Source organism: Vidua chalybeata, chromosome 7, assembly GCF_026979565.1.
Source record: "Vidua chalybeata isolate OUT-0048 chromosome 7, bVidCha1 merged haplotype, whole genome shotgun sequence".
Classification (NCBI taxonomy): Eukaryota; Metazoa; Chordata; class Aves; order Passeriformes; family Viduidae; genus Vidua; species Vidua chalybeata.
In genome coordinates this window covers 6,014,492-6,039,712 of record NC_071536.1, presented here as the reverse complement: position 1 = coordinate 6,039,712, position 25,221 = coordinate 6,014,492, and the positions used below count along the sequence as shown (strand labels likewise).

Below are 25,221 nucleotides of genomic sequence, written 5' to 3'. Positions count from 1 at the left end.
ACATCTCAAGGATTTCACGGATGATGTCTTCTCACATGTTTTATTCCCATTTAGCCCTAATGAGTTATGTATATCACTGGCTGTAGGTCCTCTCCAGCTTCCAAGCATTCAGGTTTAGTTGTAAGCTTCGGGAGGTCATGTCTTTCTTTTCATAATCTCTTTTAGTAACTTGTCTAGGTGTCTTTTCCTCCCCATTAACACGTGTGTCGTACCAACAGTGCTGTGTTTACGTGGACAAACCTGCTGGTGGTGGTGGTGGAGCTGGAAGGCTCAGAGCAGGAAGCGCTGGATCTGGTCGCGCTGGTGACGAACGTGGTCCTGGAAGAGCATTATCTCATTGTTGGTGTCGTGGTCATCGTGGATCCTGGGGTCATTCCCATCAACTCCCGTGGCGAGAAACAACGGATGCACTTGAGAGATGGATTTTTAGCTGATCAGTTGGATCCTATTTATGTTGCCTACAACATGTGAAAACAGCAAATAACATCAAGGCTAAAGCACCAAAATCCAAGGGGCTTTCCTCAAAATAACATTGGAATCCATGCTCTTGTTTTTAAAAGCTGTTGAAGACCTTAGGAAAATGGAGATACTTCTCTTTACATGCAGCCCTTCATCTCCCAGATTGCATTTGCTTTCATAAACCCATTGTAACAGTCACAGCTGTCTTAGGATGGAGAGTTTACTGGAATTCCTGAAGGAAGCTTATTAGAACTATCATGGACCAATTTTATTTTAGGGACGGGGGGCAGAGGGGAGAGAATAATTATGAATGTCAGTACTTGATGCACTGCATAAAAGGACATAGAGTGGGGTGGGGAGAGAACACCAGCTGTGAGGAGGACTCCTGGAAACAGCACCCAAAGCCGTGAGTAACCATCCGGAGTTCACCCTCCACATGACTGCAGTATATTGGCAGTATCGGGGTTGGGGCATATCCTTCAACACTGCGCACACCTCTACCACATTCTCTACTGAAAGGAATTTTGCACATATTTGAGATTTAAAAATGCAGCCTTTTTATTTTAAATCACTGACTCATCCCTATTCAGAAGAAGCCAACCCCTTCCAGTCCTGGATTCAGTGTAACAGTTATGCTGCTGATCAGCTTTTTTGTACCAAGCAAAAACAAATACTGTAACAAGGTTACTTACAGTGCCATGCTGGACTCTGTAATGCTATAAACTTTATAATAAAATACAAAGTAATACCCAGTTTTAAGTACTTGATGCAGGAGCCTTCAGTGCTCTTGCTCTTCTAACTCCATGTCAAAGTTGCTTGTTTTCATAGTGTGAGCTGTTAATTCCTGCCCTGCATAATGCCAAGGATTTGAAAATCCATTCCAAAGCCACTCTGAATGATTTGTATAAATGTTTACAAAGCATAGGCTTACAAAATGTTTTCCCTGAATATTCTGTGCTAAAACTTGAAATAGTAACTTTTTTTTCCCCACCATAGAAAACCCATTCATTGTTAGTTAGCTTGAACTGTTGTGGTACAAACTTCCTTTGTTTCCTTTGGAGTTGTATTTAAACGCTTTTGTTCAGGCTAAAATATCCAGTTGGTTGGGTCACAGTTGGACTAATTAAGGTTTTGAAGTTTCTGCCTGATCCAATACTGCAGTGAAGCTAATGCAGAAAGAGAATCTGAAGTTATTCAAGTAAATCTGTGTTTGAAGGTAGGCACAATACTAGCAAATAATTATTTTTATAGATTTGTTAAAGACTTGAGAGCTACATAATTTTTTTTTAATAATGCACAAGTTTGCAAAAGAGCCAGTTATTTCTGCAAGGCAATTCTGCCTGGATTAGTGCCTAAGAAAGATGGATGTCAGTCCCCTGATAGATCAGATTTATCCACAGTCAAATAAACTCTGAAATATTCAAGAAAAATCTCTCCTTTACAGTAGTTATGGGCCCTGATGGTGTTTACCTGTGGTGTATAATACAGCTGCATACTCTGACTGTAATTATGTACAGAACTTGTGTAACTTATTGTTTGAGTCCAGCAGTCTCCAGCAGCAGCCTGTGGGACACCCCTTCTCCCAAAACAGCTGGCAAAAGGAGACAACTCCCTAACCCCCAGTTCCATGTTGTAGTTTTTTAGCAAACAAAGCATTGTAAGACTTTTGTATTGAGATACTGATGAAAGTGATACAAGTTGCCTTGTAAAGTAAATCTTAAAACAAAAAGCTTATTAAACATTTCAGAACAGCTCTTGCCAATCTGACTTGATGAATGTTGAAACATGAACTGTTAGCTCAAAACCTTGGCTTAGCACAGTTCTCGCTCATTACTGACAGTTTAATGCATTTAGAGCTTTTTCTGCAAAACCTCACTGCAATTGCTTTGCAGGTAAAGCAGTTGTAAAGCCTGGATGGTGCTGAATTCCCTGTGTTTTGAACCCCTGCCAAGCTGCAATGCTGTCGTCCCTATGTCAGGTATGACATCACTGCCATGGGGCTGGCAGGGCATGGCTGTTCCAATGTCACTGCCATGGTGCAGCAAAGCAGCTGCTCCATGCGTGGCCGAGCCTTTCCAGGGCCTCTGAGAGCCAGCTCCAGGCACAGACTGGCCATGTCCCTGCTTGGTTTGCAGCCGGACATCCACTGAAGTTTTTTCCCTTGGGAAACATTGCAGAAGGCACCCGCTGGACAGAAAGGCCTGATGCCAGATCCGGGCTGATGACTGCCAGGGAGAAAGCACTAGCTGAAAAGGAAAAGCACAAGCAGAAACAGCAGCACTGGGTTGATGCCCTCCAGCAACTTCATCAGGCTGCACTACTGAAATTCTCCAGAACTGTCAGGGTAAAGAGGGTTCTCTCTCCAGGCTCTCCCCCTTCAGGCCAGTAAGTCCCATGGGCCCCTGTGTCCCCTGGGAAGGAAAGATGAGAATGAGAGGAGGCAGTGGGTGTGAGAAAGGTTGGGGATGGCAAGGGCCATACTCACAGAACTCCCTCAAGGACCAAGGATGCCCTGGAAAACAGCAGCTCAGGAGGTGAACATGTCAGCCAGCCAGGGGAGTTCGGATGGGATGAGATGGAATAGAATAGGGTGGCATGGCATGGCATGGCATGGCAGCTCCAGCCAAAGCAAGGATAGACAGTACACTTTGCTGGGGATACACACACAGGAGACAGCAGTGCCCCAGCCAGCTGCTGACACTCGCCCAGCACAGGGAGCAGGGAAGCACAAGCAGGCTCAGGGAGCAGGCAGGGCGATGGGAAGAGCCCATGGTGCAGCAGCAAAGCCAAGGCACACCCTTACTCTCTAGCTGCCCAGGTGATCCCCTCACCTTGCCCAGCATAGCTGAGGCTGGAGTCTTGGGGGGCCTCAGGGCCAGCCATAGGAAGGTTGTTCCAGTCTCCACTGTGCCAGATGGGATGGGATAACCAGGAGGTCATCTGGGGGGAGGGAGGCATGGATGCACAATCTGGCACCCAGCACTCTCAGCAGCTGTGCCTCTCAGGGAGGAGGCTGGGGCCCATACCCAGCAGACACAGGAAGGCCCCAACAGTGGTGCACACCCTGTGTGTCATCAGTGGCATCAAGCATATCCAGCAGCTTGAAATAACCAACACAGAAGGTGTCAGTAGGCATTGGGCCACATGAATCCGCTCTCTGCACGGTCCTTCTCAGCTCAAAGGACCACTGTGCACATTACAGCTTCATAAGGATTAAAGATCCCAAAAGAAGTCTCACTCAAAAATGTGCCAGGACAAAAACATGTGCTTCATGTCTCTTTCTCTTCGTTCAGATTGTGCTGCTGTGCAAAAAGTGTTTCCAGTTAGATTCAGACAAGAGAGGCAGAACATGGGGCACTGAAAAGCGAAGGGCATGGTATAGTCCAGCAAGACATTTCTGTGTAGGAGCCATTGTTGGACATAGTGCTGGATGTGCTATGCAACTTCTGCTTGGTAAGCTCCTGAATGAGAAGAGCAATGCTTTCTGATGGGAAGGAAAGAACGTAGCCCCAGTGTTGGAGGTGCAGATAAGAAGCTGTGTCGTGCAGCGCAAGGGCAGCAGCAACTTTCTATCCTGGCATATTTGGTTTGGAAGCACTGACTCAATTGGTACATGGAGTTGGTATCCATCTTTGTAAGGCTGTCTCCCTCCTGAAAGATTAAATTTGGCATGTGTTTTCCACTTTTCAGAGGCAGCCTTCTTGAAATTCTGCCATCACAATTCTTTTGGACAAGGTAAGCAGCTACGCTGGGTCTTGGTGTGCAGCTGATCTACTGCCCCGGGCAGGTAATGCCCAGTACCAGTGTTCTGACACCTTTGTAGGGGATCAGTCCCTGGATATTTTGGATTTTGGAGGAGAGGATGCTATTTCTTTTGAGATTGAGTTCTAGTTCCTCTCTTTGGCAAAGAAAGCAAATTTGGATGGGCACTTTGAGTGGTCTGAGTGAATTTAGAGGCTTTTCCCAACAGGCAGTTCTCTGGGTTAGAGCTGTTGAACTGTCAGTGGGAATGCAGATGCCAAACTGTTGAGTTTTTGTCCTTGTAGCTTTAGTGTGTGAGCAGTCCCAAGTGCCCCCCCATTCGGATCCTGACTCTGTGAGACTGAAAGCTTATGATGGTATGTAGAGCTGAGAAGGAAAGTGGCGATAGCAGGGTGTGTGTTTGTAGTTTGATGGGTGCCATTGTAGGCAGCAAAGAACTTTCTCCACTGACACTTTGTGAGCCCTGGTTTTGCCAGATGTTTTCAAGTTTGTTACTGGACTCTGTAAGAATGAAAAGGTTTGTTAGGGCAGAAGAGTTTGTGTTGCCGTTTGAATGTGCTGGAAGGAAGAGTTTGTACTTGGAAGGGGATGATCAGCCAAACCTTTTTGTCCTCGCACAGCTGATTTGAGAGCAGGGACGTTTCCGACTTGGCTCTGTCCTGGGGTGGTTTCGAGCTGGGCTCGGTGCGTTTCCGTCTTTTGTGAGTTGACAGCGCCATCGTGTGGCTGTGATGGGTTGTGCAGTTTATAAACTGCAAAATGAAAGGCAATTGCAGCACGGCCTCTTCCTTTTAGAACCTTTTCTGCGCCATCAGCTGCTCAAACTCACACCCACTGAACTGCATCCAGCTCCCTGGAGATACGCACTTTCCCTCAAGATCTATGTACCATCTTGCACTCTAACTCTCTCAAATCCCAAACCCCTTCAAAACATCCAGCAGCTGCTCGCTAAGAGAAAGTCCTACATCAAAAAGCCACTGCTGGCCTTTATAGTCCCTTTGCAGTCTGTAAGCGAGACAGAACACACTGGTGATTCTCACTTTCCTCCTAAACTATACATAGAGCATCAGTTCTCTCAAAGTGACAGAATCCATCATTACAGTGAGGCAGTAATTCACTGATGGACGTGCCAGGACAGGATTTGCTGCCCTGCCCTCTTTCCTGTGCAACTTGGTATTCGCAGTGCAATCATTTTCACACACTTTCACAGTGTCACCCTGTCCAAGCAGCTAGAGATCACACAGAAGGAAGTGTCAAGACAGAAGATGTTCCCAAAGTACCTCCTTCTCTTAACAGCGTTAAAACTGCACACAATGCTCTGTATCTTCTTTCCCACACAGACCTGCTGTCACTTTTCTCACTCTCACATCTCTCTTGCAAACATCCTGCAGCTGCTCTCATAGAAAAAAAGCTCTAGAAGTAAAAGCCAGTACAGGGCTGCACCTTCCCCTTGCCTCACATCAAACTCACCAGTGCATTCTGTCCTTCCCTTCTCCGCTGCCTCTACCATTGTGTTCTCCGGATCTCAGAGCCTAAAGGTAAGCACAGTTGTTTCCACAGAGGGCTGGAAGATGAATAGGAAGCAGCACAAATAGTTCTTGTTTAACTTTACCCTTAAGACTGCCAGCTTAGGACTGTGAATTTGGCTAGCAGGGCAGTGACAGGCACGCTCCTTTCACAGCCAGGACACTGCTTCCAGCACAGAGAACTGTGCCAGGACAACAAGCTTGCCCGGAGTTTGCCCCTGAAACTTGTGAAATGCTGTCTAAACTTTTGGAAACTTGTATTTGCACTACATTCAAGGGGAAGCCCCCCTTTCTTTTAAAACCTTCAAGAAGCTGGTAGAGCACAGTGCTCTCTGCACAGTCCTTTTCAGCTCAAAGTACCACTGTGCACATTGCAACCTCGTGAAGATTAAAGATCCAGATAGATGTCTCACACAGAAAAATGTGCAAGGACAAAAATATGTTCCTCGTGTCCTCTAATAGTGTCTTTGTAGTGCTGGAGAGTGAGGCAGTTCTTTGTTCCTGACCACGGTTTGTAAAATTTCAGCCTCTACACAGGCACGGATACAAAATTTTTCCACCTGTTTCTATATTTTTAGCAAACAAATTAGGGTTCATTGGTTCTAAATTGCATAATTATATTTCATTCATTAGTATACTGTCCTCTATTGGTTATTGATTCCTCACTGTTCATGCTAATTAGTCCATATTTTTAGGGGTTTTAGTATCTGTTTTCTCCAAGGACTTTTCAACACACAGACACAGGCTTTGTTAGTCTCTTCTGGTTTCTGCAAAATGTTCTTGTAGTCCCTAAATTCTGCATTCCAGATGTCCAGCTTCAACAATACATCTTTCTCTCCCAGGCCCTTTTCATTGAAGCATATCAGATTTAGTTTATCAAAACTTAATGAGTCAGAAATTTTCCCAAGCTGTATTTCCATAAAAGTAACTTTAGACAACTTTGCTAAATGCTGGCTTGAAATTATATAAGACTAATATACTTATCATTAATATACTGGTTATGATTAATTTAAATTTAATAAAACCATTAATTAATTTTTTTAAAAGTTAATGTCACTTCTAACAGCTGCAGCAGTTTGGAAAGGCTGTAAAAAAATCCCAAAAAGAACTCTTCCTGTCCCTCTTGCAACATGGCTAATGGGAGGTAAGGTGTCTGGTTTAACTTTTATCCAGAAAAAATTATGTGCTGCACCAGCATTACTCCCAAGTGTGTTTCCAAGTGGTTTCCTTTCTCTGACACAAAGTTCAATGCAAACACTTCGAGGTGCAGCAGATGGGTCAGAATGCTGGGCCCACAATCAGCTCACAGCATGCAGAACACTCTGTGGTTACAGGGCTTTCCATGTTGGAAACAAACCTGGGAGGTTTTTCCACGTCATCTGCATTTTTTAACCCAGACTTTCAAGGGTTCCTGACCAAACCACTTGCTTTTACTTAGAGCCTTGTTTTATGGAAGTAAAATGAGTTGTAGTCTCTTAAAAGAAGGCAAGTGTTTTGTTTGAAAAAGCAAGAGAGGTGAGGCGCTTACAGAAGCCATTTGTACTGACAGTAGATTTAGGAAACAAACACAAATTGATCCTGCAAAATGTGTTTTGTGTTTGAAAGCATTGCACGTAACGAGACAATGGTGTCTTAGAGCCTTTGCTGTTTTTTTCACTTTTAATTCCAGCCAGGCATTGTGCCTCACATCAAAAAAGTGCTGAGTGGGACATGCTTAAAGCACGCTGCATTTCAGTGCCAAAGCAGCTTAACTCATATTTCTCAAAACTAAGGAGGACAGGATTCAAAAATCTGTAATTCATCTTAAATTGAATGAGTGTGACATTGAAATCCCAGCTTGCAGCAAAGTTATAAGCACCATTTTTAGATTGGTTGGTGAATTTTTACCTGATTTGTGGGAGTATAAAATGTACTGACCAGGCAATGCTGAGCCCTGTCTCCTGAACTAACATGCTGCTGTCACTGGCTCACTGGCCCTCAGTACACTGAGGGAATGCTGTTGAAGCAGAATGTTTCAGATTTATTCTGGGCTGCAAGTGAGTATTAAATAACCTTGCAAACATTAATGAGCTGCCTTTATTGCAGCAGTGTTCGTTGTGAGGCAGAATTCAGCACCAGCATTTTAAAATCTTTATGTCATTTTAGCAACAGTACTATGATGTTGCTTTAATGCCCTTATTTATAGTTGTTACCCTGGAAAAAGGAAAGCAGCTGGTTAATATACTTCAAATATTTATGTGGTCAGATATTTCAAATGAGAATTCCATGTCATGACCAATTCTAATGTGGGTTGTTGCTACAATCTTCAGATTTTGTGTTTGAGTTTGGATTTTCTGTTATTTTTGTTTTGTTTGGGAGGATCTAGGCACACCAGGTTTTATGGTGTGGCTTGGTTATCCAGTGCCATATAAGCAGAGTTCTATTTTTTTTCTCTTTCAGTATATATTATTAAAATTATATGCACCACTGTATTTTCTTCCAGTCACTTCTGGTTTATTTAACCTTGTTCTCACCTAAACATAAAAGTGCTATATTTCTAGCATTCCTTTAAACTTGTCAAGCAAAGGTAACTGCAAAATCATTATTTATTTCTGCCACTTTTCTCTCCCAAATACGAATGACAGTGCTGTGGTTGGTTCTGTTCCTTTTCTGGGGTCTGTAAAAGTCCATAACTCATTTGAGGGAAGAAAACCATAGTTTTCTTTTTAAGATTTTTTTTTCCTTGCTGTCAGTACATGAGCTCTGCTCTTGAATGTTTCAGCCTGGATCCACTTCCATCAACTGTTAAGATGAAGTACATGTTTTTTAGACAAGCAACAATCAGCTGGTAAAACTCCTGGTAAGAACCTGTGTGGAAGAACTTTTGGGAGGGGAGGGGTGTCTGTAAGTGCTCTTACAGTGATGGTAACTTTTTGTCTGATGCAGGGAGAGGTTTCCCTTTGAGAGATGAACATCTCTTAAAATTATCTGAGAACAGAATAAAAGTAGAGATTCTAATCTCCCAGAGCAGAAAGTTATTGCAGCACTTTAAATTCTGAAAATGTGATTTAGCAAAGGTACAATACAGCATAGATGTACAAAATCTGCCCCTCTGACACTTTTCTAGCTTCAGAAGTGAATCTGCATCTTCTAAAAATCTCAGGCCCTTCCTGATGCTGTACTTCTCTTTGTTTCAGTTTTACTACTGTTGATAAGTAGTAAACTGTCATAGTGTCCTTCCTGGTGGGAAATCCATTTGAATCCTCTTCAAAGTGTCAGAACCATGACAGATGTGGCCCACGGGCAGACCCTTGTACTGAAAACTCAGACCCCCCTGCTGGACTCGAGTTCAGGCTTGAGAGAGGGTCCAGAGAGTCCTGTCTACCCTGCCTCACCTTGGGGACATGGAGACAGACGGGGTCCCCACCCCGTTCTCACACATGGCCTCAGGTCTGTCCCAGTGCTGAAAGCAGCTCAAGCAAGACCTGAGGAGGATGTTAAAAATGTGGTGGAAGTAACTTGGATGCTAAACTGCTTCTCATCAAGTGAGCAGTACCCTGGGATGGCAAAAATGGCTTTTTGTGGTAGGTGGAGTACAAGATGCTGTCCCTTGTGTGCCTGGCTCTGCCTGAGCGTCCCCTTGCACAGCCTGGGGGAGGCTGGTGAGAATAGCAAGATGGTCCCTGTCCAAAGATGTCATTTTGTGCATAAAATCATTAGAATACATGGAATGAGGTAAAACCAGTACCATCTGAGAGCATCTTTGCAGTGAATCTGTCACTGTTGGTGCTGCAGGCCAGGAAGGCCCAATGCACAGGTGTTGCTGAGCTGGATGGCAGGTGCAGACTGGAAAGGCAGAAGCACAGGCTTTTTGGGGGTTTTGCTGAGGCTTTGCAAGGGCTCACCACTGCAAGCCCCTGGATGACCCTGGGAGCAGCAGTCACATCCTGCAGAGGGCCCTTCTTGTCCCTGTGTCCTGGCAGGAGCACATGGCAGTGTGGGCAGCCGGCTGGAACACGGTGCTGGTGACAATCTTGGGTTGTCTGGCCAGTCACAATGACACCAGGGAAGAGATGAGGGGTCAATGCCCAACAAGAACCCCAGGGGCATGAGCTGTAGCAGTGCTTCAGCCCTGATCTTTCAGTGCAGACCAGCCTGGCACAAAAGGACACGTTTTTCACCAGAGGCCAAACCAACGTTTTATTCCTTGTCATTTCCACACACTCAGGAGGCTGTGCCTGGTCTGTGGTCACACTGGGCCACTCCCACTTCCCTTCTCACTGAGCCTGGACACCTCATCAAGGCATATCCCAGGCCCAGGAGCTGACCCCAGTGCAGGAGCCTCATATGCTGTTGCTTCCAGTTCTGCCGGCTGCTAAAAGCAGGATTGATCAACAAGTGAAAAGCCTCAGCTGTCAGATGGTTATGCTTTTAGATTGTTACACTTTGCCTTGCAAGCCAAGAGTGTCTCAATGTACCAAGAAATAGGTGGGCTCTGCTGAGCACCTGTGATGGGACAGGTTTCTAATGCCATGCCTAGAGCCCACTGGAATCACTGGGGGCCTTCCCGTTCAGGCCAATGGGCTCGGCAGCAAGTTTCCAAAACCAGCCCCTCTGCATCACCTCTTCCTTCAACCCTTGAATTTCCTCTTTTCCTTTGTACGCAAGCTTGGATCACAGCATCCCTCAGCTTCTAGCCCCATGCAAATTCCTGACTTAAAACAGCAGGGAAGGAGCTTGAGGCAAGGCACTCTCTCACTGCATGCAGCCCAATGGGCACTAGCCTTTCCTGAGCCACACAAGTGGTTTTTGTTCACAAAGCCACAGCACTTTTAATAAGCTGCTTAAGTCTAGCGCAAGCTGAACTCTAAGGTGTCTGTAATCACAGCCAGTCCTTTTCCTGGAGGAGCAATGCTGCCTTGCCTCTCTCCAGCATGAGCAGAAGGGGCTCACCTGCTTCCCACAGCTCACTCATGCTCAAAGAACTCATGGCAAGCAGCAGTGACCATTGCAATGAAGGCCACGAACTCCTGGAAGTCGCACTCTGCATCCCCATCGCAGTCCAGTGCCTCCATGACTTTGTCCACAGTCTCCTGGTCTTTGATTTCCTGAAGGGACAGAAACAGGTAGCCAAAGCTGGGGAGGACCACAGCGAGGCCCAGACAGAAACATGTCCCCGTTTCCCAAGTGCTCTCACGGCTGATTCTCTGTTCAGTCACATCCCAAATATTTTGTGGATGTTCCCAGTCTATGGTGGGGCATTGTCCTGTGCCCTGGGGAATTGCAGCCACAGCTGGGAAGGGACATCTTGAGCCCCTTGGAGCAAGGCTGTCCCCCGTGTCAGGGAAAGTAATTTCCCTAGTATCCAACCCACACCCCAGTCTGCCATATAGGCTGTTCCCCTCATCCTGCTGCTCTGTAGAGCTGGAGCAAAGGATTTAATGCCCTGCTGTGTAAATAAACCTCTTTGCCTGCGCAGGCTTCCCGTGGGAGACAGGGGAGTGCAGGGGCTGTTGGATGGGCCCTGAGCCCAGCCAGGCTGCGGGGAGGGCAGTACTTACCCCGAGGAAATGGGTCAGCTCGTTGTTGATGAGCTCCTTCAGTTCCGATTTCTTCAGCTTGTGCTTGTCTCCCTCCTTCCCGGAGTACTGGTGGAAGGCATCGATGATGGCGATCATCGCCTTCTCCAGCTCGGACATGGTCGTGGCGTGGCCCTGAGGGCAGAGGGGACGCTGGGAGCGCCAGCCTGGGCAAGCTCCAGCAATTCCTATGGATTTGGAAGCGCGGCCACCCCGGGGCTCCGCCCATGGATCAGCAAGGTCGGACCCGCGTTCAAGGCAGAGCTGGGCTCTGGCAGCAGCCCTGGCTTCGGGGGGAAGGTCACGAGAGACCATAACTCTGCTGCCAGGGGCTCTCGAAGACAGCAGAGCCACAAGACAAGGAGAGCAGCAGGCATGGGGTCTGCTCCGGGGTTTCAGAATGGTTTTGCTGTCCCTGCTGTCACAGGTTCCCTCGCCTATGCCTCTGCCTGCAGACCTGGCTCCAGCCCAGCGGTCAGGGGAACCCAGTTGGAATCAGTTTTGATGAGTGCCAGCAGGTCAAAATGAGCACTTCTCGAACCTCCCTCTCCCAGACTTGGTCTGGAGGCCCTCTTGGGATATGATAGTAATTTAGACTGCAGTGTTCCCTGCACACTTCACAAACGGACAAACCAAAGAGACTCTGATCCAAGAGGGAGAGCTGCCAACCCACCTTCCCAAAAGCTGGGAAAATAAAAAAGCCTTATTGCCCGGCACTCGTTTCGTTCACATCCCATCGGTAAATGTCTCCTGCCTTGCGACCCGGCTACTGTTTCTCCACCACAAGGTACTGAGTCTGATCCCACAGCTGATGTCCTCCCCCGCTCAGCAGCCGGTGTCCGAACGGAAAGACTGTTACCAGACACGATAGAAAATATCCTAACAAAAATACCCTTTTCATGCTCCAGCCCTGCCTGCTTGCCGTCCGCAAGGCTGAGGAGTGCTCCAGAGCAGAGGTATGGTTGGAGTGGCGATTCTGCCCGGACAATATCCACCTCCCCCCCGGCAGGGACGGCCCGCCCGGCATCCCCCGGCCCCTCTCACCTCCCTGCTGCCGGCGGGGCTGTGGCACAGCGATGCGGCGTGGCCAGGCACCACGGGCACCCGCTGGCTTCTTATGCCTGCGGGGGACACGGGTTGGCAGCGGCAGCCGGGGCGGGGTGTCCAGCCGGGCGCTGTGCCCGCACCGCAGAGCTGCTCGCGGGGACTGGACCCGCCGCCCACGTGGGAGCCGCTGGAAAGCCGCCCTCGGGAGAGGAAAACACCGCCTGCTTTACTTGTTTTCTGAAGACGGTAAGGGGACGTAGTTGCAATCAGCCAATTTTTGTAAGTGACACGTATGTAGGGATATTTCCTGTTTCAAAATGTATGGCAGTAAACTTTTTTTGTTTAAACAAGCACTTGGAGATTATCCCTAGATCCAGTTGTGGCACATTACAAATGCATCTATTATGGTGCCATTTATTTGTTCATGTTTTTCAAAGATAGAATGCCTATTCTCTGTTCATTAGATGGGTCTTTCAATGCACAGAATATTCTGTGAATCAAGCTTGCGATTCAAAGATGTGAATGCTTTCTTTAAAGCTGCTGTTCTGTTCTGAACAGTGAGTATGCAAAAATAGCAATTCCTTGTACATCTGATCTTTTCACTATGTTTACTGCAGGTCATTGGGAGCACACTATTAATATTGAGCACACTTTTTCTGCTTTCTACTGTTTTAAGATTATAGAGTCAGGCCAAACAGGGATAATAAGGTTATTTCAACTTGCTCTGCTTCACCAAACATACCACAAACAAAATGCTTTGTCCAACTGAAACCATTGCTGCTTGTGCAAAACCAGTTATACCATGAGAGTGAAAGCATCAATGAAAACACGTTTTGCAGTCAGTGTGAGCATAAGACTTATACTTTTCTGTGTGTATCGTTCAAGAAATGTTGAAATGTTCAATAAATATCCACCTAACACCAGAGACAAGTGAAACTGCAAATATTTTGAACCAATTCTGTGAAGGGAAGTGTAAATCAACATACAGAACTCAGAAAATGATGAGTTATTGTTTGTATATGGATTCACACTAGAAAAAAATATTTTCTTTTTAGAAACTTTGAAAAGTTATCTCTAATCCTTTATTTACTTTTAAATGGGGTCTTGATATAAAACTTGTTCACAAGTTCCCTGCCAGCCCCAGCAGCCACCATGAACTGGCATTAAATGCACTTTGATCTAAACCCTGTTGCTGGACAGACATATTCCCTGGCAGTTTTCCCAAATCTACTGATCTACAACACTGGCCATGTTACTTAAAAAACTTTTTCACATACTGGTGTAAGAAAAACCCCATCTACATTGATAATTTCCTTACATTAGCTCATGAAAGTTTTTGTAACAGGCTTAAACACTGATTTGGGGAAAAATAATTTCCCCGGCATTAAGATTGAATATGTTGACTGTAAATATTTACCTGACCACTGAAATTCTTGCATTTAGGGCATTGCAAATTATAACAGTTATCTGTGCTCTGGTGGGACTAGCAGGGACAGCAGGGATGCTTTTAGGTCGTGGTGTTTCTAGTGTGGAGGTAGTTTGTCAGCAATTTTGTACTATTTGATTTTTTCCAAGAGTACTTGCATTCCTGTAAGAGCTGGCTATAAATGGGACTCTCTGTCAGCAGGAAAGAGACAGCATTTTTCTGTTGATAGCAATTTGATCTGGTAGATCTCTAGCTCAGTCCTCAGCCAAGAAATGCATTAAAGCAAACCTTTTCTAGTCAGAGACAAGGTCCTAGCTCATCTCCGTAAACCATATTCTGATGTCATTCTGGAAAGTGACCTTTCCTTAAAATGGAACAGAAAAAGTAGTGTTTGGCGGATCAAAACTTGACCAGTCTTAAAATTCTCTTTCCTGGTGATTCTTGCTGTCCATTTCACCCCAAATCATTCTGACTTCTGTATTTTACAGATGATGATCTGGAATTATATGTCCTGATAGGATGGGAAGGAGCAGCAGGATCAGATGTGAACACCAGAAACCTTGACCCTCTTCTGCCTCTGCTAATGAGCAGCTCCAAGAGATTCCTGATACTTGTCCAGGCTCATATCCTTTGCAAAGGCTGCTCTCCTGGCCTGGATCATCCCTAACCCAGCCTGTCACAGTCCAGGAGGTCTGGGTATGAGTATGGGGCTGTGGGCTGTGCTTTCAGTACTGCCCAAAGAGCTGCTTCTGTTATTCTAAAATTCACATTCTGATCTTTGAACAGGAGGGTGCAACCTTGGGGCTCCTTTCCTCAGGGTCAGAGCTTCCTTGCCAGAGTTTTGGGCTGATATGTTTAAAGAAGCAAGGGGGTTTTTCAGTGCTCAAAGCTGAGCAAAACACTTCAGCCCTCTGCCTGTCTCCCTCACAATGTGGGCTCCTCATACCAGGAGAAAAGACAGCCTATTTCTTTGTCTCTCGGGTGTGTGTGGCGCCAGGCTCTGCCAGACCATGAGACCAACGCCAGCGGTCATTGAACTGGGACAAAAAAAGTAATGAAAGCAGAGGAATTTGGGTGGGAGGGTGAAGAAGCTGCCTCTGCAGGGCTGCACTCGCAGTGCCAGCACACACAGCAGCTTTGCAGGGAGCAGGTTCCCTGGCACCTACAAACACAGCAGCCAGAGGTGAGCTAGTTCCTGGCTGAATCCAGATGAGCTTCAGACACAGAAAAACATGGATGAAAACAAGGTCTAAGTAACCGGAATTTGGCAATTATTAAAAATTTCTGGTGCAGGTGGGTTGTATAGAGATGGAAAAATAAAACCAAGTTGTTCATCTTCCATCACTCCCCTTAGGCAAATATTACCATAAATTATCTTAAGATTTTGGCATCCACAGACAAGTGGATACTTTCATGAACCTCATTTCAGACAGAGTCATTATGACAATTTTTTTTCTTAAACCAAAAATAAACAGACTATTAAGCCTCAGATACAACACCCATGTCAGTGAACTGCTAGAGTTCCCTCTGTTCATATAAACTGTGCAAGAGAAGCAGCACAGCTCTCCCTACTGCGGACCAGTGGGATGAGACACAAGTCAAAGATATTATCCCCATCCATTCTCCCTCCAAGAGAAGTCCAGCACCATCCAAAAAACATTTTGCTCTTACTGAACACAGCCAGGGTTGAAGTGAGTGACCTAAGCCTAGTTTATGAAATAAATACAAAATTAATTATTTCATTCTCAAATAAAATCACTGTATCTTTTGCAGATAATCCCTGATGTTATACTGGACGTGAGTGAAGACCTGTTTGCTAGAATAGGAGTATTTTAAATTAAACTTGAAGTGTGCATTATATACTGTAAGTGTTAATGATTATATAAGTATTAATAGACAGGCATTTTTCTGTCCTGGGGTGTTGATGGGTGCCACATTTGTGAGTAGCTCTTTTGTCCCTGGGCAGTGCACAGACATGGAGGGGCTTTTCTGCCAGTTTAGCTTGGTCTGGTGCCACTTCTGTGGTAGGAGGCAAGCCAGGTCACTGTGAAAGGCTGAAAGGAATTTTATCACTCCATTTAAATAAGTATATAGTCAATGTCCACCCAGCCCTTCCAACAGCATAGCAGCAGCAAGTACAGCATCTCTGGGATTTACAACCCCTGTGTGCCTCCTTTTGGGAAGCCTTCTTGAGCCAAGGGGCTTTGAAGGGCTGAAACCCACTTGCTCACTGGCCTGGTAAAGGCAGTGATGGGTATTGGGAGAGAGATGGGGACATGTCACTGCGTTGTTTTATTATTTCCATTAACGATGGACACCACACGCCTGGACTTTGGGGGTGCACGGCGGTGGGGACAGTCGCTCTAGGGGCTGGCGCTGTCACCCAAAGGGACAGCTCGGTTGTCGGCGTCTGCGGGAGGGACGGCACTCCTGTGCCACGGAGCAGTCGAGCCCCAGCGCCTTGCCGAGCGCTGTCCCACGGCAGATGGGGCGGGCCGGGCACGGCGCGGGGGCGGGCCGGGGGCCGCCATTGGCTGCCGCCCGTGAGGCGATGTGGGACCAGCCGGCGCGGCCCCGGCGGCGCGATCGGGAGCGGCCATGGCGGCGGACGCCGTGTTAGTCCCGGCGGTGGGCTGGAGAGCGGGAGCGGCGCTGGCGGGGGGCAGTGGGTGGATCCCGGCGGTGGGGTCGCGGGAGCGCCGGTGGCGGCGAGCAGCGGGGTCCCGGCGGGGCGGAGCGGGGTGGCGGCCGCGGTTCACGGTGCCCGTGTCCGGCAGGGCGGTTCGGCGGCGTGGCGGCCCTTGGCGCTCGGCGGCGGCCACGGAGCTGCCGGACTGGCGGCTGCGCTGCGAGGGTGGGCGGCAGCTCTGGCGCTACCTGGGCGATGGCGAAGGCGATGTCGGGGAGCGGCGAGCGCAGACAGCGCTGGAGCAGCACAGCCTCGGGCTGGACACGGTGCGGGGGGCCCGGGCCGGGGCGGCGGGGCCGTGCCCGGGGCGCTCCGCTGAGGTGCCCCCGTCTCCCCACAGGGTGCGACGCTGCAGACGCTGCCGGCGGCCGGCTCGGCCCGGGAGGCGGCCCGCAACGGGATGCGGTTCTACGCAGCGCTGCAGGCCGAGGATGGGCACTGGGCGGGGGACTACGGCGGGCCGCTGTTCCTGCTGCCAGGTAGGCCTGGGCACCTGCCCAGGGATGAGTGCCCTGGGGTTCGGCTCTCTGCAGTGCCGGCCTGTCTGGTCCTCCAGGTCTCCTCATCACCTGCCATACGGCCAAAATCCAGCTGCCCGAGGGGTTCCGGAAGGAGATGGTACGCTACCTGCGCTCTGTGCAGCTCCCAGACGGAGGCTGGGGCTTGTGAGTACCAAAGATGCTTCTTTGAGTGATAGCAGCTCCAAGGTGCAGGACTTGGAGCTGCTGTCAGGTCTGCCCAGGCTCAGGGAGGGGGGCTCAGCACCTGTGATAGGTGTGGGTGGTTGGACTTGCTTGTGCAGCACTCCATGTACACTGTTTTCACAGAGGTGGCCATAGCATCGAGTCTGGCCACATCTCCTCTGGGGCACTATATCGCAAAGCATCATGTGTGACAGGATAGTGCAGAGCAATGTTTCTTCCTGTATTAGTCAGGTCCCTCTTTTCCAAAGCCACCCCTGGCATCCCACTTCACCCTAGCAAAGACAGCCTTGTGCAATGGCTTGTGTCTGCCTAATGGCACTAGCTGGCTAATGGATGTGGTGTTTCTGTATATGCTCCTGACAGACACGTGGAAGATAAATCAACAGTGTTTGGCACAGCCCTCAACTACATAGCCTTGAGGATCCTGGGGCTTGGGCCAGATGACCCTGACATTGTGCGGGCCCGCGTCAACCTGCACAGCAAAGGTCAGCCGTGGGGCTGGTACACTGGTGAGAGAGGTCTGGCCAGACCAGAGGGCTGCAGGGAACACTGGGGGCTGCCAGATACTGGAAGAACTGTTGTTCTTACTTGCCTTTCATGGCAACTGCATTTTCAATTAATGATGGGAAGCTGTGTTGCATTTTTGTGCCATTGCCTGCTTGCCTTGTTTTGGGACGTGTATTCCAGCCTGAGTAATGTGCTCTCAAACATGGGGAGAAGTGGGCCCTGTAATGGGGAACGAAGTTGGGAGCTGGCATGGCTGTGTTAACGCTGAAAGCTGATACTGTTCTGTGCAGGAGGTGCTGTGGGAATCCCTTCCTGGGGCAAGTTTTGGCTGGCTGTCTTGAACGTTTACAGCTGGGAGGGAATGAACACGCTTCTCCCAGAGATGTGGTATGTGCCCCCCTCACTGTGGAGAGAGGAGCTAGTGTCAGTCCTGCCACCAGCCTCCACCCAGAACTGTCCCAGGCGCTGGTGATTGCTGGGATAACTCCAGCTACAGCCAGGAACTGGAGGTACTCAGGCTGCTTGTCAGCTGGGAGCCAGCAGCAGGCCAGCCAGTAGCTGGATAGCACTGAACACTGCATCCAAGGGAGATGTCAGAGCACAGCCCTGTTAGCATTTCCCACAGGATTTCTAATACATTCATGTGCTCCCCGCCTGCCACCAGTATCTTCCAGCAGCCAGAACTGGACTCTAGCAGGAAGGGACGGCCACATGTGAGGCTGCCAGCCCTAAACCCTTGCTTGTACCCTCTCTGAATACTCAGAGGGCTGCTGAGTGTCAGAGAGGGAAAGTGTCTGACACTATCCCTGGAGGAAATCGGGGGCTGCACAGTACCAAGGGCTGCTGGTGCTTTGTCAGCAAATGCCATTAACTGTCGGTCATGAAATGACATAGTTAATGCCATTAACTATGCTGTTGGAAGGCCTCTGCCTTCAACATCCCATGCGGCTGAAATAGTTTCTCTTTCCTCTTTGAGCTTGAGGTCCTCCCTGCCACGTGTCAGCTGGGCCTGGAGTGGTGTCAGGAGGGAGTATCCCTGTTGGAGGGGGAATCTGAGCAGGGCCAGGCTGTGTGTATATCCCCTAGTGCAGGGGACAGGCAAAGGCCTGCCCTGCTCTGGGCATTCCACACATCTCTTCAGTGGCCCTTGGCCTTCCTTGTTCCTCACAGCAGCACTTTCTCTGTTGCAAGCAGGCTGCTTCCCACATGGTTTCCAGCCCATCCATCACGGCTCTGGTGTCACTGCCGCCAGGTTTACCTTCCCATGAGCTACTGCTATGCTAAGCGTTTGTCAGCAGAAGAGGACGAGCTCATACGGAGCTTGCGGCAGGTAAGGAAGGAGCTGATCCTGCTGGACAAGGATACATGGCTCTGTGACCACCTGCTGTGCTGGCCATGCTCTTGTGAGCCAGCCTCTGGCTTGCCCAGTGGCAGCTCTCGTAACCCGCACGGTGTCTGAGCCAGCTCCCAGCAGCAACTGCTCCAGGTGCTTGCTCCTGGCTGGCCAGGCTGCCCTTTGCTCTCTTGTGTCAGGAGCTGTATGTGCAAGACTACGCCAGCATAGACTGGCCAGCACAGAGGAACAACGTGGCTGCCTGTGACGTGTACACCCCACACAGCTGGCTGCTGGGTGCTGCCTATGGTGAGTGTGGGAGCTGCGAGGGATGCTGAGGCTGCTTTGTACCCTCAGAGCTCTGTAGGGTCTACTAACAGCTACTGGTGTATGTCCTGCAGCTGGGATGGAGACTGGAATTATGGGATTCTCCCTCCCTGAGAGCAACAGGGGCCTTGTGCCCATGTCCTCAGGCCACTCTGGGGCAGAGCTTTGCTCCATCCTGATGCTTGTTGGTTGATGGTTGTTGTGTGAGTTGGGGTGCAGCCTACCACAGCAAGTGAATCTGGCTGCACAGGGTGGGTTTTTTTTCACTGCATGTCCCTTTCTTCTCCTGTAGCCATCATGAACATGTATGAAGCTCACCACAGCACTCACCTGCGGCAGCGAGCCATCACAGAGCTGTATGACCACATCAAGGCTGATGACAGATTCACCAAGTGCATCAGCATCGGGCCGGTAGGACACTTGCTGTTAGTCCTTTAGTATCTTATCCTTTGTTCTTCAAGGACCAGCTTGTGCAAGTGTGGCATATAATAATCACCAGATCTTGCTCAAGTCCTGCTCCTGATGCTCAACAGCTTAAGGCTAACAGGGCACAGGAGATGCAGAGGGCATGGGGACAGCTGTGGCCCTGGTGAGGAGTATCTCCCCTTGAGGTCCAGGGAGATGATATCAGAGGAAGCTCTGGAGAGTAATCTCATGGCACCTGCCCTGCTAATTCAGCTATGCTGGGTGATGTCACAGGTGGAGCCATTGGGATCAAGACCGAGACAACCTCTGGATGGCTTTGTGTTGAGTAGGGGGGGATGTATGTTTCTGGGGCTGGAAGAAGCTCTCTCCAGAGCAGTGACAATACTCCTCTGGGCAGATCTCCAAGACAATCAACATGCTGGTTCGCTGGTTCGTGGAAGGGAAGGACTCCCCAGCTTTTCAGGAGCATGTTTCCAGGATCCCTGACTATCTTTGGTAAGGGCTGAGTGTGTCCCATCTGGCACAGCACACCATGACTCCTGACTTGCCTCCTGGTGCTCCCACTCTGCTTTTGCTGCAGCACTGTGCTCTCTCCTCCCACAGGCTGGGCCTCGATGGCATGAAGATGCAGGTGAAGTGCTGTAGGAGTTCAGCTGTGAATGAAGGGACCCTGGTGTGCTGGGGCAACCTGTGGAGTAATGGGATAGTGTGTTAATCCTAGGCCTGAGCTCCTGGCATCTCACCTCTGATGTCTGGCAGCCTTCTCACTGCCACTTCCCCCAGCTGTGTACTGTACTCCCAGGAGGGAGTACTGTCTGTCCTGCTAGTTTGTCTCCCTGTGGCTGGGAGGCCTCCATTCCCTCAATCCTCATGAGTCCTGGGAGAAAGCCAGGCCCCTGATCCTGAATGTGGGCTGAGCTCTGCTTCTCTCAGAGCCATTATGTCCTGCTGTTCCTTAATGCTAGCTACCTCTCCTGCCTTGGCTGTGCACAGAGCAGACTGAAGCAGCTGTCTTATTTTGTGTTCCCTTGCTGTCCCTTGACTTGCTGCATCTGTCCTCTCTGTGCCAGCACATCAGATTTGATGCAGCATGACATAGGAAGGAGCTGTTTGGGGTAATGTGGGAGGGACATGCTGTCTCATAGTCCCCAGAGCTGGGCCAGGCTGCTGCTAGCACCTGCCTCTCACTATCTATTTTCTCTCTTCCAGGGCACAAATGGATCCCAGCTCTGGGATACTGCTTTTGCCATCCAAGCCTTCCTGGAGGTAATGCACCCTTCAGTGTTACATGCTGCCTTGGGAAAATGGTCTCTTCTCATGAGTCCCCAAGTACCAGAGCTTCTGCTGTGCACCCCCTTGGAGCTCTGTTCTGGCCTGGAATGGTGTGACTGAGCTGGGAAAACATGTCTGGCTACAGCCCCTTGCTGACTGCTCACTGTGCATCTCTGTTTCTAGGCAGAAGCCCATGAGATGCCTGAATTCACCTCCTGCCTCCAGAACGCCCATGGGTTCCTCCACTTCTCCCAGGTGAGCAGAGCTGGTCAGTGGTGTCTCACACACTGCATGTGCAGGCTTGGCTGTTGCTCAGAACCCTGTTGGATGCATGTGTTGCCTTCTGAAGAGAGCTTCTGAAGGGCTGACTAGCAAAGTTCCAGACCCAGCCTCCTGTTTTCTACTCCCTGTTTTCAGGGAACCATCTTTGAAGCTTGGAGAAGACCTTAGCAAGGCCCAGGGATGCTTGGGTTGTCTGCCTGAGCTTAGAGAGGCTGGGAAACTGAAAGCTTAGGCTTATTTGCCCTTCATCTTGTCTGGTGCCAACACATTTGAGGCACCCTTCTGGGAAACCCAGGATCATTGGATAGTGACTGTTTGAGCTCAGCTTCTGCTGGCCAGGCCAGCAGTGGCTCAAGGTGTGAGGGTCATTGTCACCAGCAGCTTGATGCAGTCACAGGTCTTGTTTGTGGTGCTGCCAACAGGAGCATTGAAAACAGATGGCTCCCTGGCAGGCAAGCTCCCAAAGGGGGCTTTAGCAACACTTGCTGAAATCAGGCCAAAAGGTGATTTCTCCCTGCTCCAGAGCTCACCTCTCTCCTGTCTACTTCCCTCAGTGGTGGAAGGCAGGTACTGTCCACTTCCCATGGTCCTGCAGCCAGGCACCTCCAGGCTGCCCTCACTTGTTCCTTGTCTCCTGCAGATCCCAGAGAACCCACCTGACTACCAGAAATATTATCGCCATATGAACAAGGTATGATGGCTGGCACTGGTCTCTCAAGGACACATGACTGGGGCAGGGATTTGGGCAGAAGGAATAGGAATCAGGGGCAGCACCTGCTCTCTTCCAAGAATAGAGTGGATGAGGGAAAGTGATCCTGCTCCCTAAGCCCACCTGATCCTTTTCCAGGGTGGCTTCCCCTTCAGCACGCGGGACTGTGGCTGGATCGTGGCAGATTGCACAGCAGAGGGGCTGAAGGCAGTTATGCTGCTGCAGGAGAAGTGTCCCTTCATAGCCAAGCTTGTGCCTGCTGAGCGCCTCTTTGATGCTGTAAATGTGGTAAGAGCTGCAAAAATTAGGCCAAGGGACACGCAGGACTGCAAGAGAAGCCAAGGCCCAAGGAAGTGCTAGATCTGGTGTTAGATCTGAGCTAGTATGAGGCCTGGCGTGGTAACACGCTGTTGTGATTCAGAGCTGCCGATGTGACCTAATGTTGTGTGACGGCCCAGATTGGGCTTGCTTTGTCACAGTGGTTTGGGACTTGGGTTTTCTGCCAGCCCCATAGACCTGTAGGTCTGACTTCATCCTCACAGCTGGCTTGGGGCCAGACTGCACTAGTACTGCCATGAGGTTGTCCCACCCCCCTCTCTGCTTGTCTGGGCAGTTGCTGAGTATGAGGAACCCGGATGGAGGCTTTGCCACTTATGAAACCAAGCGAGGAGGCCACTTACTGGAGCTGCTGAACCCCTCGGAGGTGTTTGGTAAGGGGAGCTATGGGGCTTGGTTGTCCTGCCCACTGTAAAGGGGCAAAGTGGCCTGGGCTCACCATGCCCAGCGGGTGCCTGACAGGGGATCAGTGTGCCCTGGGTCTGAGGGACAGGCTGGCAGCGGCTGGCCTGGAGGCTTGCCCACACAGGGGCTGTGGCACTGATACCCATTGCCTGCTGGCAGGTGACATCATGATTGACTACACATACGTGGAATGCACATCAGCTGTCATGCAGGCACTGAAACACTTCCAGAGCCAGTTCCCTGAGCACCGAGCCCTGGAGATCAGGTGAGGCCCTGAGATAAGAGCTGGGCAGGGCAGAAGAGAGGCTCACTGTCCCAAGCTGCCTGCCATGGCCTCCTGAACAATGTAGCTGCCTGTCTGCATGCTCTTGTCTCTTGTGCCCTCCAATAATGGGACCCATCAAAGCCTCAGAGGGGCTGATGGAGCCCCCAGTGAAGCAAACACTGACTTTGAGCTGCTTCTGAAGTGGATAACTTCTTTCCTGTCCAGGGAGACTCTGCAGAAGGGCCTGGATTTTTGTCGCAAGAAGCAGCGAGCGGATGGGTCCTGGGAAGGGTAAGTGGTGTTCCCAGTACCCCATTTTCTTCTAGCTGCCCCTGTGTGAGAGGGGTCCTCATGGCAAGCATTCTTGGCTTGGCAAGATCTGTGGGAGGGAAAGTAGGGGCTGATCCTCCTCTAGATGTTGTGTTTTGCTCTCAGTTACTCTCCCTCCAGACCAGGTAGAACAGGTATCTTGTGCGTTGCACAAGACCCAGAGAAGTTTGGGGTGGCTTCAGCTCCTGTGGTCCCAGTTCTGCTGACACTTGAGTTAGCTGGGAGCAGGTGCTGGTGGGACTGGGCATGGTTGGGCCATAGGGGAAGGCAGGCTGCAGCTCTGTGCCTGGCTCTGCTCTTCTGTGAACACAGCTGTGTTGCAGCCTGCCTCTCCCTGGGGCCTTGCACCTCTGACAGTGCTGCTCTCCCCTTCCTCCTAGGAGCTGGGGGGTTTGTTTCACCTATGGCACCTGGTTTGGTCTGGAGGCGTTTGCCAGCATGCAGCACACATACCACAACGGGTGAGAAGGGGATGTCTGGGTGCTCTGCCCCTACCTACCTCCTGGGCCAGGGTTGGATTCTGTGGTGGGGCTGGATGGATCCCTGGCTGTGCATGGACTCTCCTGCCTCAGGGACTGCTCCTCCCAAATCCTGTGCCTGCAGTATGGCCAGGGCACTTGCTACCTCACCCTCAAACTCTCAGGGCAGTCCCAGCCATGGGCACTGCTTCTCTTTGCAGCTGAGAACTGTGGGCATCCAAACACACTCTGTCCTCAGTCCTGTCTTGATTCTGGCCCTCATCCCTGCAGGACTGCCTGCCAAGAGGTGGCCCAGGCTTGCCAGTTCCTCATCTCCAAGCAGATGGCAGATGGCGGATGGGGAGAGGATTTCGAGTCCTGCGAGCAGCGCACATACGTGCAGAGTGCTGAGTCACAGATCCACAACACCTGTTGGGCTCTGCTGGGGCTCATGGCTGTCAGGTAACAGTAGCCCCAGTGCTCAGGGAAAAAGAGATCGAGCTGAGTTGGGTGGCCTTGGGCCTGGCTGGTGTGACCCAAAGCTTCTGATCATGACTGCAGGCCTCCACCCTGGGAAAATGGTGCCATATTCATAATATCTAGTGTCTCAGGGTTGTGGGAAGCCCTTCCCAAAGCATTCAGCATGCCTGGGGCAAGCTCGGGGCAGCCTGGAGGTGGTTGAGCTCCCCAGACACGTGGATGAGGGTTTGCAGATGGTTTGGATAAAGATGCTTATATTTCCCTTGTGCTTTGAAGGTACCCTGACATCGGTGTGCTGGAAAGGGGCATTAAAGTGTTGATGGATAAGCAGCTGCCCAACGGGGACTGGCCTCAGGTACATCTTTAGTCTTTCCAAGATATTCCTGAACATGCATGCAGTGACAGTTCCTGTCACTCATACCATTCTACTCTCTGCTTGTCTCCCAGGAGAACATTGCTGGGGTGTTCAACAAGTCATGTGCCATCAGTTACACCGCGTACCGCAACATCTTCCCCATCTGGACACTGGGGCGGTTCTGCCGGCTGCATCCCACCAGCCCTCTGGCTGGACAGCTGCCAGCCAGAGCCAGACCCTCGGCTGGGGCAGGGCAGGAGGAGCAGGGAGCCCTGTCTGCTTGAACCTGGGACGCTGGGGATGCCATGGCCCTGGACTTATCTTGGATCCTGGTGTCTGCGTGGGGCCGTGGTGGTGTGTGCTGCATGGAATATCTCCATGCTGACCTTAGCATGTGGACTGCTGCCTCTGCCAGGGAAGGGTGTTGTGCTGCTGCTGCAGAGCCTCTGCTTGCTGTTGAACTTCTTCTAAACATTCCCTTTCTAAGGTTTTTTCCAGGTATATTCTCCATCCTCAGATGGGGAGTGAAGTGCCTTTTCAGACCATTTTGAAGATCAGATGAAGC

At 50.0% G+C, this 25,221-nt stretch overlaps 4 protein-coding genes across 7 annotated transcripts in view; 3 read left to right on the top strand and 1 right to left on the bottom strand.

Moving 5' to 3' along the window:
- The window catches only part of DIP2A (disco interacting protein 2 homolog A), a 79,796-nt gene extending 77,586 nt beyond the window's left edge, over window positions 1-2,210 (top strand). For both annotated transcript variants that reach the window (XM_053947906.1, XM_053947905.1), the window contains one exon: window positions 219-2,210. In XM_053947906.1, the coding sequence (XP_053803881.1) occupies window positions 219-471 (253 nt within the window). In that variant the 3' untranslated portion in view covers window positions 472-2,210. The remainder of the gene's footprint in view (window positions 1-218) is intronic.
- S100B (S100 calcium binding protein B) lies at window positions 377-12,451 on the bottom strand. 2 transcript variants are annotated; one of them, XM_053947910.1, is made up of 4 exons: window positions 12,350-12,451; window positions 11,288-11,440; window positions 10,680-10,834; window positions 377-458 (listed from the first exon to the last, which is right to left on the bottom strand). In XM_053947910.1, exons 2-3 carry the CDS (start codon window positions 11,423-11,425, stop codon window positions 10,694-10,696), a joined length of 279 nt encoding a protein of 92 aa, XP_053803885.1. In that variant the 5' UTR covers window positions 11,426-11,440; window positions 12,350-12,451; the 3' UTR covers window positions 377-458; window positions 10,680-10,693. The 2 variants fall into 2 exon arrangements, with proteins under 2 accessions (XP_053803885.1, XP_053803887.1); XM_053947912.1 differs by lacking the exon at window positions 377-458 and adding an exon at window positions 7,986-8,528.
- Window positions 12,382-14,574, top strand: LOC128790815 (uncharacterized). Its single transcript, XM_053947909.1, has 2 exons — window positions 12,382-12,598; window positions 14,267-14,574. The coding sequence occupies exons 1-2, from the start codon at window positions 12,382-12,384 to the stop codon at window positions 14,443-14,445; spliced, it is 396 nt and encodes a 131-aa protein (XP_053803884.1). The 3' UTR covers window positions 14,446-14,574.
- A 1,766-nt stretch (window positions 14,575-16,340) lies between these two features.
- LSS (lanosterol synthase) lies at window positions 16,341-25,033 on the top strand. Of its 2 annotated transcripts, none has more exons than XM_053947908.1 (22): window positions 16,341-16,393; window positions 16,556-16,733; window positions 16,808-16,946; window positions 17,024-17,132; window positions 17,535-17,656; window positions 17,969-18,065; window positions 18,873-19,008; window positions 19,212-19,320; window positions 19,631-19,749; window positions 20,162-20,259; window positions 20,368-20,395; window positions 20,974-21,030; window positions 21,220-21,291; window positions 21,959-22,009; window positions 22,166-22,315; window positions 22,641-22,737; window positions 22,928-23,033; window positions 23,259-23,324; window positions 23,744-23,824; window positions 24,113-24,283; window positions 24,578-24,656; window positions 24,749-25,033. In XM_053947908.1, the coding sequence occupies exons 1-22, from the start codon at window positions 16,377-16,379 to the stop codon at window positions 24,938-24,940; spliced, it is 2,274 nt and encodes a 757-aa protein (XP_053803883.1). In that variant the 5' UTR covers window positions 16,341-16,376; the 3' UTR covers window positions 24,941-25,033. The 2 variants fall into 2 exon arrangements, with proteins under 2 accessions (XP_053803883.1, XP_053803882.1); XM_053947907.1 differs by having other exon boundaries at window positions 18,870-19,008.
- The last annotated feature ends 188 nt before the right edge of the window (window positions 25,034-25,221 follow it).